The sequence below is a fragment of the Rhineura floridana genome, chromosome 2, assembly GCF_030035675.1.
Source record: "Rhineura floridana isolate rRhiFlo1 chromosome 2, rRhiFlo1.hap2, whole genome shotgun sequence".
Taxonomy (NCBI): domain Eukaryota; kingdom Metazoa; phylum Chordata; class Lepidosauria; order Squamata; family Rhineuridae; genus Rhineura; species Rhineura floridana.
The window spans coordinates 155,217,817-155,234,317 of record NC_084481.1 but is presented as its reverse complement, the minus strand read 5'-3'; the positions used below and the strand labels follow the sequence as shown (position 1 = coordinate 155,234,317).

At 44.6% G+C, this 16,501-nt stretch overlaps 1 protein-coding gene across 5 annotated transcripts; it reads right to left on the bottom strand.

Annotated features, from left to right (window-relative positions):
- SLC35C1 (solute carrier family 35 member C1) lies at positions 1-7,783 on the bottom strand. 5 transcript variants are annotated; one of them, XM_061610853.1, is made up of 3 exons: positions 7,765-7,783; positions 5,496-6,046; positions 1-2,600 (listed from the first exon to the last, which is right to left on the bottom strand). In XM_061610853.1, exons 2-3 carry the CDS (start codon positions 6,013-6,015, stop codon positions 2,041-2,043), a joined length of 1,080 nt encoding a protein of 359 aa, XP_061466837.1. In that variant the 5' UTR covers positions 6,016-6,046; positions 7,765-7,783; the 3' UTR covers positions 1-2,040. The 5 variants fall into 5 exon arrangements, with proteins under 5 accessions (XP_061466837.1, XP_061466834.1, XP_061466835.1 ...); XM_061610850.1 differs by lacking the exon at positions 7,765-7,783 and adding an exon at positions 7,532-7,638; XM_061610851.1 differs by lacking the exon at positions 7,765-7,783 and adding an exon at positions 7,173-7,328.
- Positions 7,784-16,501: the final 8,718 nt, after the last annotated feature.

The window sequence follows — 16,501 nt, the reverse complement described above, 5'->3', positions numbered from 1 at the left end:
TAACTGTTTTTGTATTTATTATAGCAAAGATTAGGAATTAAAATCTTGTGCAATTTTAATGCAGAAGAAACAAATCAGTCTGGACACTTAGCCTCTTCAGCTATTGGGAGAGAGAGTGCCAAAAGGACAAGAGCTCTCATACTAGCTGCCCAGTTCATCTAACTACCCGTTCTTATATATTGTTGATGTAGATCAGGCCTGGAGAACCTGCAGTCCTCCAGATACTGTTGGACTCCAATTCCCATCAGCCCCAGCCAGAATGACTAATGGACAAGACAGTAGTTGTAGCCCAGCAACATTAGGAGTGCCACAGGTTCCCCACTCCTAATGTAGATGAAACTGGTCTGGGAGGATGCATCTCCATGTGCTCCAAACTGCCTCCAGCTTGCAGTAAACACCTAGTATGCCAGGGGTTGCCAGCCTTTCAGGGCCATGGGGCATAGCATAACACATCAAAAGGAGCACACACACACAAAAAAGACCACAGAAACATGCAGGCATGTGCCCTTCCTCAATCAACTGGGAAAATGGACCTACATCAGCTACCACCACACTTGCTCACAGAGAGCAGCTCTTTGCATCTCTCTTCTGTTCAAAACAGATGGAAGGATGTGTGTCCAATCCTGGCATCCAAAGAAATGTTGGCATGTTTAAGGGTCATGTTCAGTATAGGACAGGCTGAGCCAGGGCAAACAGGAATTCACCAAGAACGGCAAACAGTTTCTTGTGCATTGTGGATTTTTGACCAGGTATTAACTGAGACTCTTTGTGGGTGCCAAAGAAGAAACTGGTGCCTGCAGGTGTCACACTGGCAACCCTTAACAGAACATGTGCTAGCAGAAGCAGTCTAGAAATGAGTAAGCCTTAAAAACTGCTCTTGTTTTCACGACATCCTCTGCTTGGAGCTATCCATGGCCTCCTCTCACTCTTTATCCAGTTCACCATAACATCCTCCAATAAGCACCAGGGCCCTCTGTTTGGCTTCCCACCATTTCTGCAGAGCAAACCACTCCAAAAAATATGGATCCACACTTTTATTAAATAAGTTTAACAATCAAAGATCCACGGTGGAAGATTAATTTCCTAGTACAAAATCAGGAGTGAGACAGGGAGGAGGCCCACAGATCAAGAGAAAAAGGCAACAAAGCAAGTGGCATTAAAACATTCCAATGCTATTTGGGCTCCTGAAGCCCACACTCAGTAAAGGAGAGGAAGCCAGGCCATAGCCCTTTCAGTGCCCCCTTTCACATATCAAACTCCCTTTCTAGTGAGGCAGCCCTGAGGCATGGACCCTGTCATTAGAAATTAACTTGCTGGACAAAGGGGATTGGCAGGAATGCTTCACAACCCTCACTATATTTCAGTGTCTCCAGATTATTTATGCTTGCTATTGGAAGGCCTTTGCCCTCATAGTTCTTGGTACAGATTTGCCCCAGGGGGGCAGACGGGGTTAATAACCAACCTTGGATGTCCTTACCTGAACAAGAGACTAGTTCTCAGCATAAGCCTCCCCATTCAGCCAACACACCACACTGCCAGGTGTGTTTTGTGGGAAGACAAAATTGGATGAGAGATGCACCTTCACAGACAGCCTACTCCTCTTGGGTCAAGCAGAGCCAGGATCCCTCTAGTCTGATTTCTTCCAAGCCTTCTTTCATTGACTTTTTAACAGAACCCATACCGTCCTTTTATCAGGGAAAAGCATGGTGCAGAAAGCAGCTACCAATGACAGCAGCTATTTTCAGGAGTGCCATATTGACCAAAAGGCCATCATCTGAGCTCACCAGTCCCATCACCAACATATGACACCTTCTTCATTGGAAACAGCTTGTGAAAATTTAACCCTTTTCCCCTTTACCATGATTACCGAACACTCTGTATGTGCAGGGGACTTTGGCTCACCTGCCAACTTCCCTCTCCCACATCCTTGCATTTCCTGCCTAGTGGGCTCCACGCCCTGGCTCTCTTCCCAGTCAAGCTCCACTGCATGTACGCACGCAGGCTATAAGTGCACATAGTGTGGTGCAGGCTGGGGGGAGCTTAGACACCAGTCTCATTTTTCTCATTTGCTTTAGGAAAAGGTTCCTCCTGCACCTTCTTCATCTCCAGCCCTTTCACCCATGTGTAGGCAAAGGAGCCACCTAGAACCATCATGTTACTAGTCCACCACAAGAAGCTCTTGGTTTCTTCAAAGTAGCAGACAGCTAGCACTGTCTGAGCACATGCTTTTGCAGTCCCAGAGACATTATGTGTGAGAGGGCTGGTAAATTTGATCTGAAGTCCTGTCACATAGCCAATAGCGAAGCCAAACACCCCACTCAGGGTCATCATGCCCCAGAAGGTGAGGCTCCCCAATTTGTCAAAGTGATAGAGTGTATGGAACTCGCCAAAGAGCAACATGAGGGGCAAGAACAAGGCACAGGCATTGATATTGTTATAGTATGTCAGGCGCCAGATGCTGCTATCCACGGCAGGCAGCACTTTTTTAGTGTAAATAGCATTGAGCGAGACGCAGAGGCTGGCCAGGATCCCGAAAACTATGCCAGCCCATGACAACGTGCCTTCAGCTTCTTCCTGGTCTATACCGAGCCAGAAGCCACCTGCAAGGCAAAGGAGACAGAGGACATACTGGCCAGACAGGAAAAGCAAGAGACCAACCTCAGGATTAGCAACTCAATCAGCTTCTTCTCAATTTCTTTCCAAAGATGGCACCCACACGTTTTAAACTTTTCTGCATAAAGATAAGGACTTAAAACTTTTTTTCAAATGAAAGTTTATGTGCAAGCCCCTGGATTGCGCTTCAGTATGAACTGTAAGCTGCTTGTTTTTCTGTTAAAGGAAAGTGATGGTAGTCTTTTCCCCCCAAACAAAAAGCTTTCCCTCTCTTCTCAGCTGCTCAACTACTGCTCTACTGGTACAAAAGCAATAGTATCCTTTAAGTATTCTTCTAGTCACTACAATTTTCTGTCTAACATCCACAGGAAACCCTCACATGCTTTTTATTAATCAATTTCATCCCAGGCATTCTTTCCCTTCATAAGAAGAAAATTCAAAAGACTAACTATTGCTCAATTTTTCCTTCTTACTGGGAACATTTCATTTTTGCTTTGTTTTGTAATGCCTGCATAAAAAGGTGTAGTGTCTTCTACGTGCATAAATATATAGTCACCAATGAAGATTAGAAGAATGCATTGCAAGGAAGGGAAAGATACCCCTTTTAACACCCTTTAGCCACCCCAGTGGAGAAAGAATTATTAGAGTAATTAATCTGCACATGCAATTTTGAATAGGCATCCTATGGCAGGAGCGGGCAGAGTACTTACTTTTTTTTTTTTTTACTAAAATTCTGAGGTCCACCAACTGGAGCCAGGTGAAAACTCGGGGGGGGGGGGAGAGAGAGCCAAATGCAGAAAACCCCCACAGTGGCTCAGGTATGGAAGCCAGTTATCTACTGCACCCTATGAGCCATACACTGGGATGACCTGCATAAACAGAATCTAGTACATATCAGAGCTGATGATGTTACAATACATCATATGGGAACTACAATCTGTTCTTGAGAGTGATCTAGACCTCAAAGAAGCAACACGAGGCTGATCTGAAACTACTGCTTACTAGTTCATGTTAGAGAAATATCTCTCTCCTAATTGATAAGGCACAAGGCGAGCATCAGACCTAAATGTCTACTATGGGCTGTATTCAACTTAGCGCTAAGTAGGTGTCCCAACAATGCAAGGATTACTACTAGCACAATGGGACTACCCCCCACTCTCCTCCCTCTGTGCACCCCCTAAATCTGTTCTAGGGTCCCCCAATTCTCCAGGACAAATTTGGGGAGGGCACGAGGTGTGCATAAGAGGAGGAGAGGGGACAACTCCCATTGTGGTAATGGTAATCTTTGTGCTGATGGGACACGTTAGCTGAATACTGCCCTATGTCCTCTAATCATTGTAAGTACTACTGTGTGTGAAACCAATGGTACTGTTGGCACTTATACCTGTGATATACTTAATTTCATATGTCAGTAACATTGTCCATTGGCAGTTTACACTGGACAAAAGGGCCTATCCTTTAGGTAAAGACTGAATAGTTACAAATCAGATAAATAACAAGAGCACTAAGGGACCAATAAATGATCACTGCAGACCTCAGAGTTACTGTTCTTAGGAAGGTCCAATTCTGTGGATTAATGGAATGAGAGATAACTGAACAGGAGTTCATTTAGAAAAGTGACAGTCTTAATAGAGACTATGGCTTCTTTGTACACTATAAAAATTCTATATAAATTATTACTGTCCCTTTAAGAGCTTTAGAATGTTTCCTTTTGGTCAGCTTTCGACTGACTTTTGTGCTTTCTTTTCCCCAGTTCCGAGATAGCTTCTGACAAAGTAGATTGTCACTTATGAAAGCTTATTTTAAAAAGCTTCTAAAAAGTTAGTCTTAAAGGTGTCAAACACATTGATTTCTCTTCATTATAGAAGACTATAACATTATAAAAAGGTACAAATTAGGGATTCTAGCAGCCTAATTTAAGGGAATAACCTTTCTATTGTTGCTATCAGGGCCAGCTCTGTTATTAGGCAAAGTGGGACAGCTGTCTCAGGCAGCAGATACTGGGGGTAAGGAGTAGTGCCGGCCATTCCAGCTGTTCTTTCTGAGGCCCTAGCCATTTCCCTCTGCTGGAAGACAACTACGTGTGCCACATGGCCTGCTCTGCATCCCCTAAATTAGCCTGCTGCCCTCAGGAGTGGTGGAGGATGTTATCCCATTGCCACTGTTGAAATGAGATTCAGCTACCAATCAAATATGCAGGTTGGTGGGGACACTATTTTGTCCTTTGCCTCAGCACAAAGCTTCCTAGGCTGGGCTCAGTTGCTATTGATAAACAACCCTACTGTAAATCATGTAAGGATCTTCTGTTCATCCCTACTTGAAGGCTGCAATCCTAGGCATACTTTCTTGGAACAAAACCATATGGCAGCTGGTCCCAAACGTCTTTCCCCACAGTGCACTTGAAAATTGCTGGTGGGCTTGATGGACCATTTCATTCTTTTTCTGGCTGCTGTAGCAATTGTAATGCACTGTGGTAGAAGCTGTATATTTTTTAACAGTATTCTTATTGTTTCTTATGTATTTTATTGTATGCTATACAATGGTAACACAATAAAACAAAATATAAGAAAATACAACTAGAATCAATATGAATATTTACTGTGATGGATGTACCATCTCCCATCTTCAACCACAAATCGACAGACATGCTGTGGACCACCAGAATGAAGCTCATGTCCTGCTGGTGGTCCACGGACCACAGTTTGGGAACTCTTGCCCTACAAAATTCAGTGGGACTTAATTCTAAATGAATGTGCATAGGCTCAGGATGCAACAGACACCATTATTTGTGAATTCTAGTCTACCAGGCTGTGTCAACCAAAAGCACATAGCGTCTCTGCCACATATACGGTTCCTTTCACCCTGCATCTGACTCTACTCACCTATGATTACTCCACAGGCCAAAAGGGCGTACAGAGAAGTGGTTTGCTTTAGGAGCACGTAAGAGAGCAGCACATTGAAGACAGTGGTGAGGGAGCGTCCCACGTTGTAGAAGGCCACATCGACAAACTTGAGGCACAGGTTGTTGAAGGTGATCATACCAATGAAGACCACAGAGAGAGGCAGGACACTGCGAGACACCTTGAGGTCCATGCGGAAAGAGGGGAAGTCCAGGTAGCCTGCCGGGCAACAAGAGGCTAAGAGGCTCATGATCTTGCAGATGAGGACGGTGACAAGACACTGGTAGAAGGTGACAAAGAGCGGGGCTTCGAAGTGCAACGAAGGGCTGCCCAGCAGGTACTTGTTGAGGAAGACCATGGTGATGGAAACGAACCAGTAAAGAGAGACCACCGTGGCGATTCGAAGGGCCCTAAACAGGAACGGGGGCTGCTTGCCGCCGCTGTCCTCATTTTCCGGATGCTGCTGCTGTAGCAACGGGTCCGAGGAGCCGCTGAGGGCCATCTTGAGGATCGCAGATCGCTTCAGCTGGACCCTGTTCATGGCACAAAGGGGAGGTGGAACTCAAAAGAGAAGCAAGAAGCTGCCTACGAACATTCACGCTCCGATGGCCAGGCAGCCAGCTAGGGCCAGCGTAGCGCGGCTCAGTGATATACAGTAAAAAATAATATCTCTGTGCAGAGATTGCGGGTGGTTGCAAACCGCTATGCCATTTGTTTAGGGATCTGGCAGCGCCAGCAGCGAGAAGAGGAAAGCTGTACTCTTAAGCTTCCTTTGCTTGGGGGGAAGACCCATTGCAATTAGTGGGACGAGCTTCCAAAACACGTGTTTGGCCGGAGGGTGATGAAGAAACCCAGGGCCGCGCCGCGCTTCGACCTTGCTAGGAAGAGGGAATGCTATGCTATGGGAGCCGGGAAAGGGAAGTCGGTTCGCTCACTTCCTCTTTGCTTTAGCCCACCAGTTCCTGTGCTGGGCCTGCGCAGACGACGCGGACTCCTAGGGGCCTGTCGGCGACTTAAAGGAGCCGAGCGCTGTAGCTGTTGACGGCCCTTACAATCCTGGCCAATGCCACGTCTAGGTTTTGTGGACCAACGTGTCCTTGACGCGACCCCTCCCCGCCCGCCGACCCAGTCTCAACCGTGGGTCACCCAGAGAGCGTCTTGCCACCCCGTCGCCAATCGCCTGCCTAAGTCTGCCCCACCTCAGTCATCTGGGTAGCTCTCTCAGGACAGCGCTACGCCTTCCTTCCATGCCAAACGAACAAAGGAAGGTGTTTGGACAGAGCCGGCCCCTTACTGAGTGGGAGAGCAGCTGCCTGCTTTGCAGAAGGTCCCAGGTTCAATCCTCAACAGCATCTCCGGGTAGAGCTGGGAGAGTCCCCTGCCTGGAGAGCCGCTGCCAGTTAGTATATGCAGAAGAATGGGCTGACTGACCATAAGGCAATTTCCTATGTCTCTATAAGCCTCATAAGCTCCGCGCTTATTCGCTCCTCTTCCCGCCGCCCGCCTCTGGGCAGCGCCGCGGCTGAGAGGCCGGCTTGTGCATCTGATAGTCGCAGATGTTGCTGGCGGCCTCTAGGCAGTGGATTGGGCCCAATCCAACGCTCTACGCCAGCAACCAGAGAGCCTGGAGCCCAGGCAAGTTCACCTCTCATTACTTGCCTACTCATGCTCTTCGGGAGATGGCCTGGCGGTTAGGAGCACTGCACCGGTTGTTTGGTCGGGCCGCCTGCCTTTTCCGTCTGGTGGCACAAGGGCAGGCGAGCAAGCGGACACAGTCGCTTGCAGGCACTTGCCCTGCTCCCCTCCCCCCAGCGATGCAACAGTAAGGATTGGGTCCAATGGCCCGCTTCCAACATTACCCTGCCCGCACACACACAGTGAGCACATAGATGAGCCCACAATAAGGCTGATTCCTGTTTCCTTCCCAGTGGCCAGGCTGCCTCTAAGGAGAAGGTAGGTGAGTTGAAAGATCAAAGAAAGGCAGCAGGCAGCTGCTCTTGGCCACGTCATCTACTCACCTGCTTGGGCAAGCACTGATTTTGGCAAGGAGCAGACCTGCCTTTGCTCCTCTGCTATCCGGGGCAGCAGTGCTGGACCCTGGCACCATAGGTGCCCACAACGAGGAAGCAGGTGAGTGAGGAGGAATGCTTGCAGTTCCCTCTCACTCCCCTGCTTTGTCAGCTGGGTGGGCAGCACCTTCTGACTTTGTAAAGAGCAGCTCTTTGACCCCCAGGGCCAGCCCTTCACTCACCTCCTCTCACATCAGCAGCTCTTCTGCCTTCTCCTGCACCTGTAACAATCACCTGTACTTCCTGGATTTATTTTTTTTATTGCTTCCTTATCCACCACTCGGTACCACCCCACAATGGAAAGTGCAAATGTGGCACCAACAGTATTTGCACCTTGAGACATATTTGAAACTCAGAGCATTTCATTTTTATGTGGTCAGGTATTTGCCTGAAATACTCCCCGTGTGTAAATCAAACATGAGATTGTGTCAGAGAAAATAAGAAAATGACCAAACCACCACAGGTGGTAGATATATTAATATGACTTAGCTTTCAGTATTGTTTTGGGAGTTTTACCACCTAGCATGGCAGATCAGCGTACCAGTCAATCAATGGCCCTGTTTCCGCAGTGCTATAACAATGCAGCCACAATTCTGGTTTCACATTCATAGTCATTAACAAATGGAATCCCCATTTCAACCCTTAAATTGGGTTGGTTACAGGTAACAATAAGTGAGTGAACAGAGATAATCACTTTGCATGGTGTGCTTGATAACACCACAATCTGAATTATTTTGCCCAATTGTGAGAATACGTACCGATACTTTAACCTCCTTCCCAGTATTTCTGGTGAGGCATGCTAAGACTTTGCTTGCAAGACAGTATAGGTTAGCAAGTGGTTACATGCACACTGTGGTTGCATTTTCCCAATCATTTGAGCTAATAGCCATTAATGGTGTAGGCTTTCATTCATTTATCTCTCATCTCCTTTTTTTATATTATTGGCTTTTACAAATATCTTCTGATCATGTGTTCCAAGAGCTAGTTGAACTGTATATTGCCCCTTGCTAGTGTAATAGATCCTAAGGGGCAATATAAGGTTCAACTAGTTCATGGAACACATGATCAGAGTATATTGTAAAAGCCAATAATATATATAAAAGGAGGTGAGGTATTAGATAAATGAATGAAGGCCTGGACCCTTAATGGCTATCATGTGTTTCAGAAGGGCTATTAATTGCTACAGAATTGTAATGTATCAGCATTTACACAAATTTATTTTTTATTTTATTTATAAATATATTTTTATACTTCTATTTCATTTTATAAAAACATTAAAGTGGTGTACAACAAATAAAAAACCATACAGTAAAAACCAAAAACAAAGTGTAAAAACAAAGCTCAGCCGTTGTAAAAAGACATCTTAATTGCCTGCATAAGCCTTGCAGAACAGAAAGATTTTCAGCAGGCCTTTAAAGATCAAAACAAAAGGCCCCTGCTGAATCTCTGTTGGCAGAGCATTCCAGAGAATAGAATGCTCGATTTCATGTTAATGTTAAATGAGCCTCCTCGCCAACTTTGAGGACAATCAAAGCCTCTCCTGCTGATGATCTCAGTAATCATGCTGGGATATAAGGGTTCAGGCGATCCTCAAGATACTCTGGGCCTAAGTTGTTCAGGGCTTTGAACCTGCCTTGGTAGTGGATGGGCAGCCAGTGCAGATGTTTTAAGAGTGGTGTCTCATGTTGTCAGCCATGTGCCCCCATCAGCATTGTCTGGCTGCAGCATTTTGCACCAGCTGAAGCTTCTGAACGAGGGCCGAAGGCAGTCCCTCATAGAGCGCATTGCAGTAATCCAGCCTTGAGGTTACCAATTCCTGGACTAAAGTGACCAGGCTATCCCTTCCAAGAACAGCAGTAGGTGACAAACCAGACAAAGCTGGTAACAGGCACTCCTGGCCACAGATGATAGTTGGACCTCTACTGACAAAGATGAATACAGGAGTACTCCTAAGCTAGGGACCTGCTTCTTCAGAGGGAGCGCAGCCCCATCCAGAACAGGTTGTTGTTTGTTGTTGTCATGTGCCTTCAAGTCGATTACGACTCATGGCGAGCCTATGAATCAGCGACCTCCAAGAGCATCTGTCATGAACTACCCTGCTCAGATCTTGTACGTTCAGGTCTGTGGCTTCCTTTATGGAATCAATCCATCTCTTGTTTGGCCTTCCTCTTTTTCTACTCCCTTCTGTTTTTCCCAGCATGATTTTCTTTTCTAGTGAATCATGTCTTCTCATTATGTGTCCAAAGTATGATAACCTCAGTTTCATCATTTTAGCTTCTAGTGACAGTTCTGGTTTAATTTGTTCTAACACCCAATTATTTGTCTTTTTCACAGTCCATGGTATGCGCAAAGCTCTCATCCAGCACCATATTTCAAATGAGTTGATTTTTCTCTTAGCCGCCTTTTTCACTGTCCAACTTTCACATCCATACATAGAGATCGGGAATACCATGGTCTGAATGATCCTGACTTTGGTGTTCAGTGATACGTCTTTGCATTTGAGCACCTTTTCTAGTTCTCTTACAGCTGCCCTCACCAGTCCTAACCTTCTTCTGATTTCTTGACTATTGTCTCCATTTTATTTAATGACTGTGCCGAGGTATTGATAATCCTTGACAGGTTCAATGTCCTCATTGTCAACTGTAAAATTACATAAATCTTCTCAGCCTTTCCAGGATTCAAACACAGTTTGGCCCTCATCCAGTCTACTAAAGCATTCAGACACGGATCCAGAGTGTTCACAGCCTCTCCTGATTCAGTTATTATGGAGAAATGTGGCTGCAGTAGTGCAGCTTGCCCTATACTTCCCCCTGCTGGTAGAAAGCACACATAAATTTCTTTATTATATTTTGTTGGATACTTCTGTCTGTTTTAATAGAAAGCTAGCCTAAGGCTGCAATTCTAACCACACTTGGTTGGAAGTAAATCCTACTAAATTCATTGGAACTTGCTTTTGAGTAAAGGGTTATCTGATACTGCTATCCAATTGTGTTCATGCAGAAAGTCCAAAGATTCAATCTGTGGCATCTCCGGGTAGGGCCGGGAAAAATTCTTGTCTGAAATCCCAGAGAGCTGCTGCCAGTCAGTGTAGACAGTACTGGATTAGATGAATCAATGGCTGCCTCGTTATAGGCTCTTGTCATAAGATAGCCCTGTGCAACCTAGCTCAGGGGTGAGGAACCTTTTTCAGCCGGAGGGCCACGTTCTGAGGCTGGATGCCAGTGGTGAGCGGGGCCAGAGGCAAAAAGTGGATGGAGCAATAGAAATGGCTCTTAGCTTTGTACAGCAGGCTACATTCCAGTCACGCAAGTCAGAGGTGTCAACACCCCCACCTTTCTACATGCCCTTCTCCATCCAGGCAAGCAGGAGGCATTCTCACTGTCCAAGGACACATTCCAATCAGGAGGGTGTGGAGCAGGACCAGGGGTGGGTCACCTGGGGAGAGAGGGTGTGGCCCGGGAAGAGTCCTGAGGGCCAGATAGAGAGGGCTGGAAGGCTGCACTTGGTTCCTGGGCCTGAGGTTCCTCACCATTAGCCTAGTGCAACATTCTGTCTCCAGCACGGGCAAGCCAGATTCAGGGCAAGGCATAAAGACAGCCGCCATCCCCTGTTGTTTTTCATACTGAACCTCTGGGTTTGGAGGTTCCACTTATCTATAATGAATGGCTAATGGCCATTGAAACACGTTTTTCTATATTTACCTAACCTCTATCTTAAAGCAACTACAACCACTACCATGACATCTGGTAGAAATGAATTCCATAGATGAACACATGTCGTTTCCTCTTACATATCTTGATACTTCCTTCCCACTCAAAATATCCCTCTATTACGTATAAATTGCATTTTTTTCAAGATATACACGCTGGGATGATAAAGGGCTCTGTTGTGATTTAAAGCAGGGATGGTGAAACCAGTGGCCCTACAGATGTGGTTTGACTCCAACTCCCATCGGCCCCAGACAACATGGCCGATAGTCAGGGATGATAGGAGTTGCAGTCCAGAGATATCTGTAGGCTACATTTCCTTCTCCCTGATTCAGGCTGCAATTCAAACCCCCAGCTTGTGGGACCTTGTGGATTGGTGCAGCCACCACTGTATTCACACCCAGGCCACTCATGGTGGCAGAGGCAGAAGGTGGGGAGGGGAGGCAGGATGGGCTGGATCCCAGGCACAGTGACTGGGTCCAGATTGGGCCCAAGACTGGCAGGTACCAGCAGTGATCAGCTCAGATTCCAGTGGGTCCCAGGCTGGCTCAGCCCCATTCTCCCCCTACCCCTGGAATGCCCTATTTTGAGATTTTCTGCCAGGCTCCACTGGCAGGGATACAACCAGTGGGTCTTCTGCGTGCCCATACATTTGGTGGCCAGCAGGCCAGCTCAGCAGGCAGAAGCCACAAAGACACGACTGCTCATTCCTAGTCCCCCACAGCACAGCATAATGGGTGTTTGGATTGCTGCCCAAAGAGGGTAGCTGATATATATAGCCTGGTGAGGACTAACAATACACAATATACAAAATTTAAAATGTAAATTAAATATCAGACATTTAAGCGAACATCAGATTAAAAAAAATCAAAGAAGCATTCATTGTACAAAGCCTCCTGAAATACAGCAGTTTTAACTAGGTGTTTGAAAATTAGCAGGGACAGTGCCTGTCTGACATTTAGTGTGCGGGTGTTACACAGATTTGGGCCCACAACACTGAAGGCATGACATCTCATTGACACGAGAACAAGTGTTTTGTCCTCGGTGTTTTGTTCTATTGACTGCTTTTATACTGCAGTGCTTTTATGCATCTGATTCTATGTTGCCTGTCAAAATATACTCTTCCTACAGGATCCTCCGTGGCGCAGAGTGGTAAGCAGTCGAAGCTCTGCTCACGGCTGGAGTTCGATTCCAACAGAAGGAGGAAGTCGAATCTCTGGTAAAAGGGGTCGAGGTCCACTTAGCCTTGTTATGATACTAATGAAAACATAAGGTTCCTTTGTAAAACAAACACATACATTAACAAGCCTTCCATCCACCCGTGGTCGGTAAAATGAGTACCCGGCATATGCTGGGGAGTAAAGAAAGGCCAGGGATGGAACTGGCAATCCCACCCCATATATACGGTCTGCCTTGTAAACGTCGCAAGACGTCACCCTAAGAGTCGGAAACGACTCGCACTATAAGTGCGGGGACACCTTCACCTTTACCATTTTTTTTACAATGGCTTACAGCATATGACAACAATTTAAAGCCATATAAAATCTTAAACAATACATTAATAATAATAGCACCTGTTAAGCATTTCACTTGTTAATCCAATTCCATGTTTTCATTTTGTTGTAATGAACTTTTTGTAAGCTGTTTTAGCAGCCTCCTGAAAGGTGGGATATACAGCAGGAGAAAGACTTACTTAATTGTGTGAAGCCAATAATTTGTTTCTTGCAAACACATTTTTTGAGCAACCAAAAAGGCTACTGTACATGTGGACATCACCAAATGGTCAGTATAGGAATCAAATTGATTATATAATTGTATCAGAAGATGGAGAAATTCCATACTTTCTGCGAAAACAAGACCAGGAGCAGACTGCGATAGAGATCATGAACTGGTAGTATTGAAAATCAGAGTAAAGCTAAAGAAGAACAACAAAGCAATCATAATGCCAAAATACAATTTAAATAACATCCCAGAAGAATTTAAAGATCAAATAAGGCTCAGATTTGAGCCTTTAAACTTAGTTGATAGACAACCAGAACTATGGATTGAAGTCAGAGACATCAGGGAAGAATGCAAAAAGACAATACCTCTAGTTAAAAAGAGAGAAAGATCTCAATGGATGACTGATGAAACTCTTAAAATCGTTAAAGAGAGAAGGAAAGCAAAAGCAAGAGGAGATAGAAACACAGTCAGAACCCTAAATGCAATAATACAGCAACTAGTACATAGGCACAAAGAACGATTACAATAGTTTTTGTACAGAAATAGAAGACAACAAAAAGGGTAGAACAAGAGCCCTATTCCAAAAGATTAGAGAAATTAAAGGGAAATTTAAACCCAGAGTAGGGATGTTGAATAATCAAAAGGGGAACACACTGACTAACCGAGATGAAATAAAAGGAAGTTGGAAGCAATACACTAAAGAACTCTATAAAAGAGATGCAAAGATGACAGTTTCATTCACAAAGGAACCGTATGATGAAGAACCAGAAATTTTAGAACATGAGGTGAAAGCTGCTCTTAGAATACTTGGAAGAAACAAATCACCAGGAACAGATGGCATACCAATAGAGTTGCTACAACCTACTGAGACTGAATCTGTCCAAATTGTGACAAAAATTTGTCAACAAACCTGGAAAACTAAACAATGGCCCACAGACTGGAAACGTTCAATATATATCCCAACTTCAAAGAAAGGGGAACCCAGAGAATGTAGTAATTATCGAACTATTGCCTTAATATCCCATGCAAGTAAAGTAATGCTCAAGATTCTACAACAAAGGCTCTTCCATATATGGAGCAAGAAATGCCAGATGTCCAAGCTGGATTTAGCAAGGGAAGATGTACCAGAGATCATATTGCAAACATACGTTGGATAATGGAACGGACCAAGGAATTTCAGAAGGAAATCACCCTGTGCTTTATAGATTAAACCAAAGCCTCTGATTGTGTAGATCATGAAAAACTATGGAATGCTTTAAAAGCAATGGGAGTGTCACAGCATCTGAATGTCCTGATGCGCAACCTATACTCTGGACAAGAGACTACTGTAAGGACAGAATATGGAGAAACTGATTGGTTCCCCATCGGAAAGGGTGTGAGATGGGTGTATTTTATCACCCTATTTGTTTAACCTATATGCAGAACATATCATACGGAAAGCGTGATTGGACCAAGATGAAGGAGGTGTGAAAATTGGACGGAGAAATATCAATAATTTAAGATATGCAGACGGTACCATACTATTAGCAGAAACCAATAATGATTTGAAACAAATGCTGATGAAAGTTAAAGAGGAAAACACTAAAGCAGGACTACAGCTGAACGTCAAAAAGACTAATGACAACAGAAGATTTATGTAACTTTAAAGTTGACAATGAGAACATTGAACTTGTGAAGGATTATCAATACCTTGGTGCAGTCATTAACCAAAATGGAGACAACAGTCAAGAAATCAGAAGAAGGCTAGGACTGGTGAGGGCAGCTATGAGTGAACTAGAAAAGGTCCTCAAATGCAAAGATGTCTCACTGAACACTCAAGTCAGGATCATTCAGACCATGGTATTCCCGATTTCAATATATGGATGTGAAAGTTGGACAGTGAAAAAAACGGATAAGAGAAAAATCAACTCATTTGAAATGTGGTGTTGGAGGAGAGCTTTGCGGATACCATGGACTGCGAAAAAGAGAAATAATTGGATGTTAGAACAAATTAAACCAGAACTGTCACTAGAAGCTAAAATGATGAATCTAAAGTTATCATACTTTGGACACATCATGAGAAGACATGATTCTGTTGGTCAGTGACGCAGGTTGTGAGACTCACAGACAAGGTTTTTAGCAGAGAGAGAGAAACCTGAAGCAGAAGGGTTAAACTGTGAGAACAGAGTTCCAGACAATCAAGGTCAGTCTGGCTAGCTGAGGGTGTGATAAGCTGGGAACTGGCAGGAACTCGGAGGTGGGGGAAGAATTGTCAATGGAGGAAGATGTCTCTAATGTCTTTGCCTAGTAAAGACTCTTACATGAAACTTGCCTGGCCTGTCTTATTCCTGTTCTAAACGGCTCTTGGACTCATACCACGTCTCACCTACACACGCAGTGCGCTACAGATTCATTAGAAAAGATAATAATCCTGGGGAAAACAGAAGGGAGTAGAAAAAGAGGAAGGCCAAACAAGAGATGGATTGATTCCATAAAGGAAGCCACAGACCTGAACTTACAAGATCTGAGGAGGGGTAGTTCATGACAGATGCTCTTGGAGGTCACTGATTCATAGGCTTGCCATAAGTAGTAATCAACATGAAAGCACATAACAACAACAACAAACTATAGTTATGAATTGCTTGTTATTATTCTCTTCCTTTTCCTTCTTCCAGAATCAGGCAAACAACGTTTATTTATTATTTATTAATAATATTTATTAGTCACTTTCCCCCCAACAAGGAACTCAAAGCGACTTACAAAAAACACACCTGTACTCGAAGTGGCTTACAACAAAAGCAAACAATTACAAAAACAATTTCATAATAAAATAATACAACAGCAGTAATAAAACAACAAATGTCTCAGCAACACAAAAACCAATACTATAAATATAACATTACATTAAACAGGTCACATTATGCCACTTGGCAATATGGCAAAAATAAAAGAATAAAACATGTTGGAATCCAACATCTGAAAGCCCATAGCTTCCCCACCCCTTCAGTATATTATTATAACATAACACTGGGACTTTACTGGTCACAATTTCTTTGGACTTTGGGCATGGTAAAAAACGTTCACATTTGTTGTACACTGGGACAGTTTTGTGACCATTACAATAGATGGGGTTACACTCCCCTTGAAGGAACAGGTTCGTAGTCTGGGGGTGCTTTTCGATCCTTCCCTGTCTCTTGAGGCGCAAGTGGCCTCGGTGGCAAGGAATGCGTTCTACCATCTTCGGTTGGTAGCCCAGCTACGCCCCTATCTGGACAGGGATGACCTCGCCTCAGTTGTTCATGCTCTGGTAACTTCTAGGCTGGATTACTGTAATGTGCTCTACATAGGGCTGCCCTTGAAGACAGTTCGGAAACTTCAGCTAGTGTAAAATGCAGCAGCCAGACTGCTGACGAGGACCAGCCGGTCAGCACATATAACACCTGTTCTGGCCCATTTGCACTGGCTACCTATCTGTTTCTGAGCCAGATTCAAGGTGCTGGTTATGACCTAT

What these genes read in the sequence shown, in the direction of transcription:
- SLC35C1 (XM_061610850.1), bottom strand. Translation starts at nt 7,620, where the DNA reads ATGGTGCCAGGGTCCAGCACTGCTGCCCCGGATAGCAGAGGAGCAAAG. An exon ending in ATCAGTGCTTGCCCAAGCAG is followed by an intron (nt 6,047 to 7,531) that starts GTGAGTAGATGA and finishes TGCCATGAACAG; the next exon opens with GGTCCAGCTGAAGCGATCTG. An exon ending in GGCCTGTGGAGTAATCATAG is followed by an intron (nt 2,601 to 5,495) that starts GTGAGTAGAGTC and finishes TTTGCCTTGCAG; the next exon opens with GTGGCTTCTGGCTCGGTATA.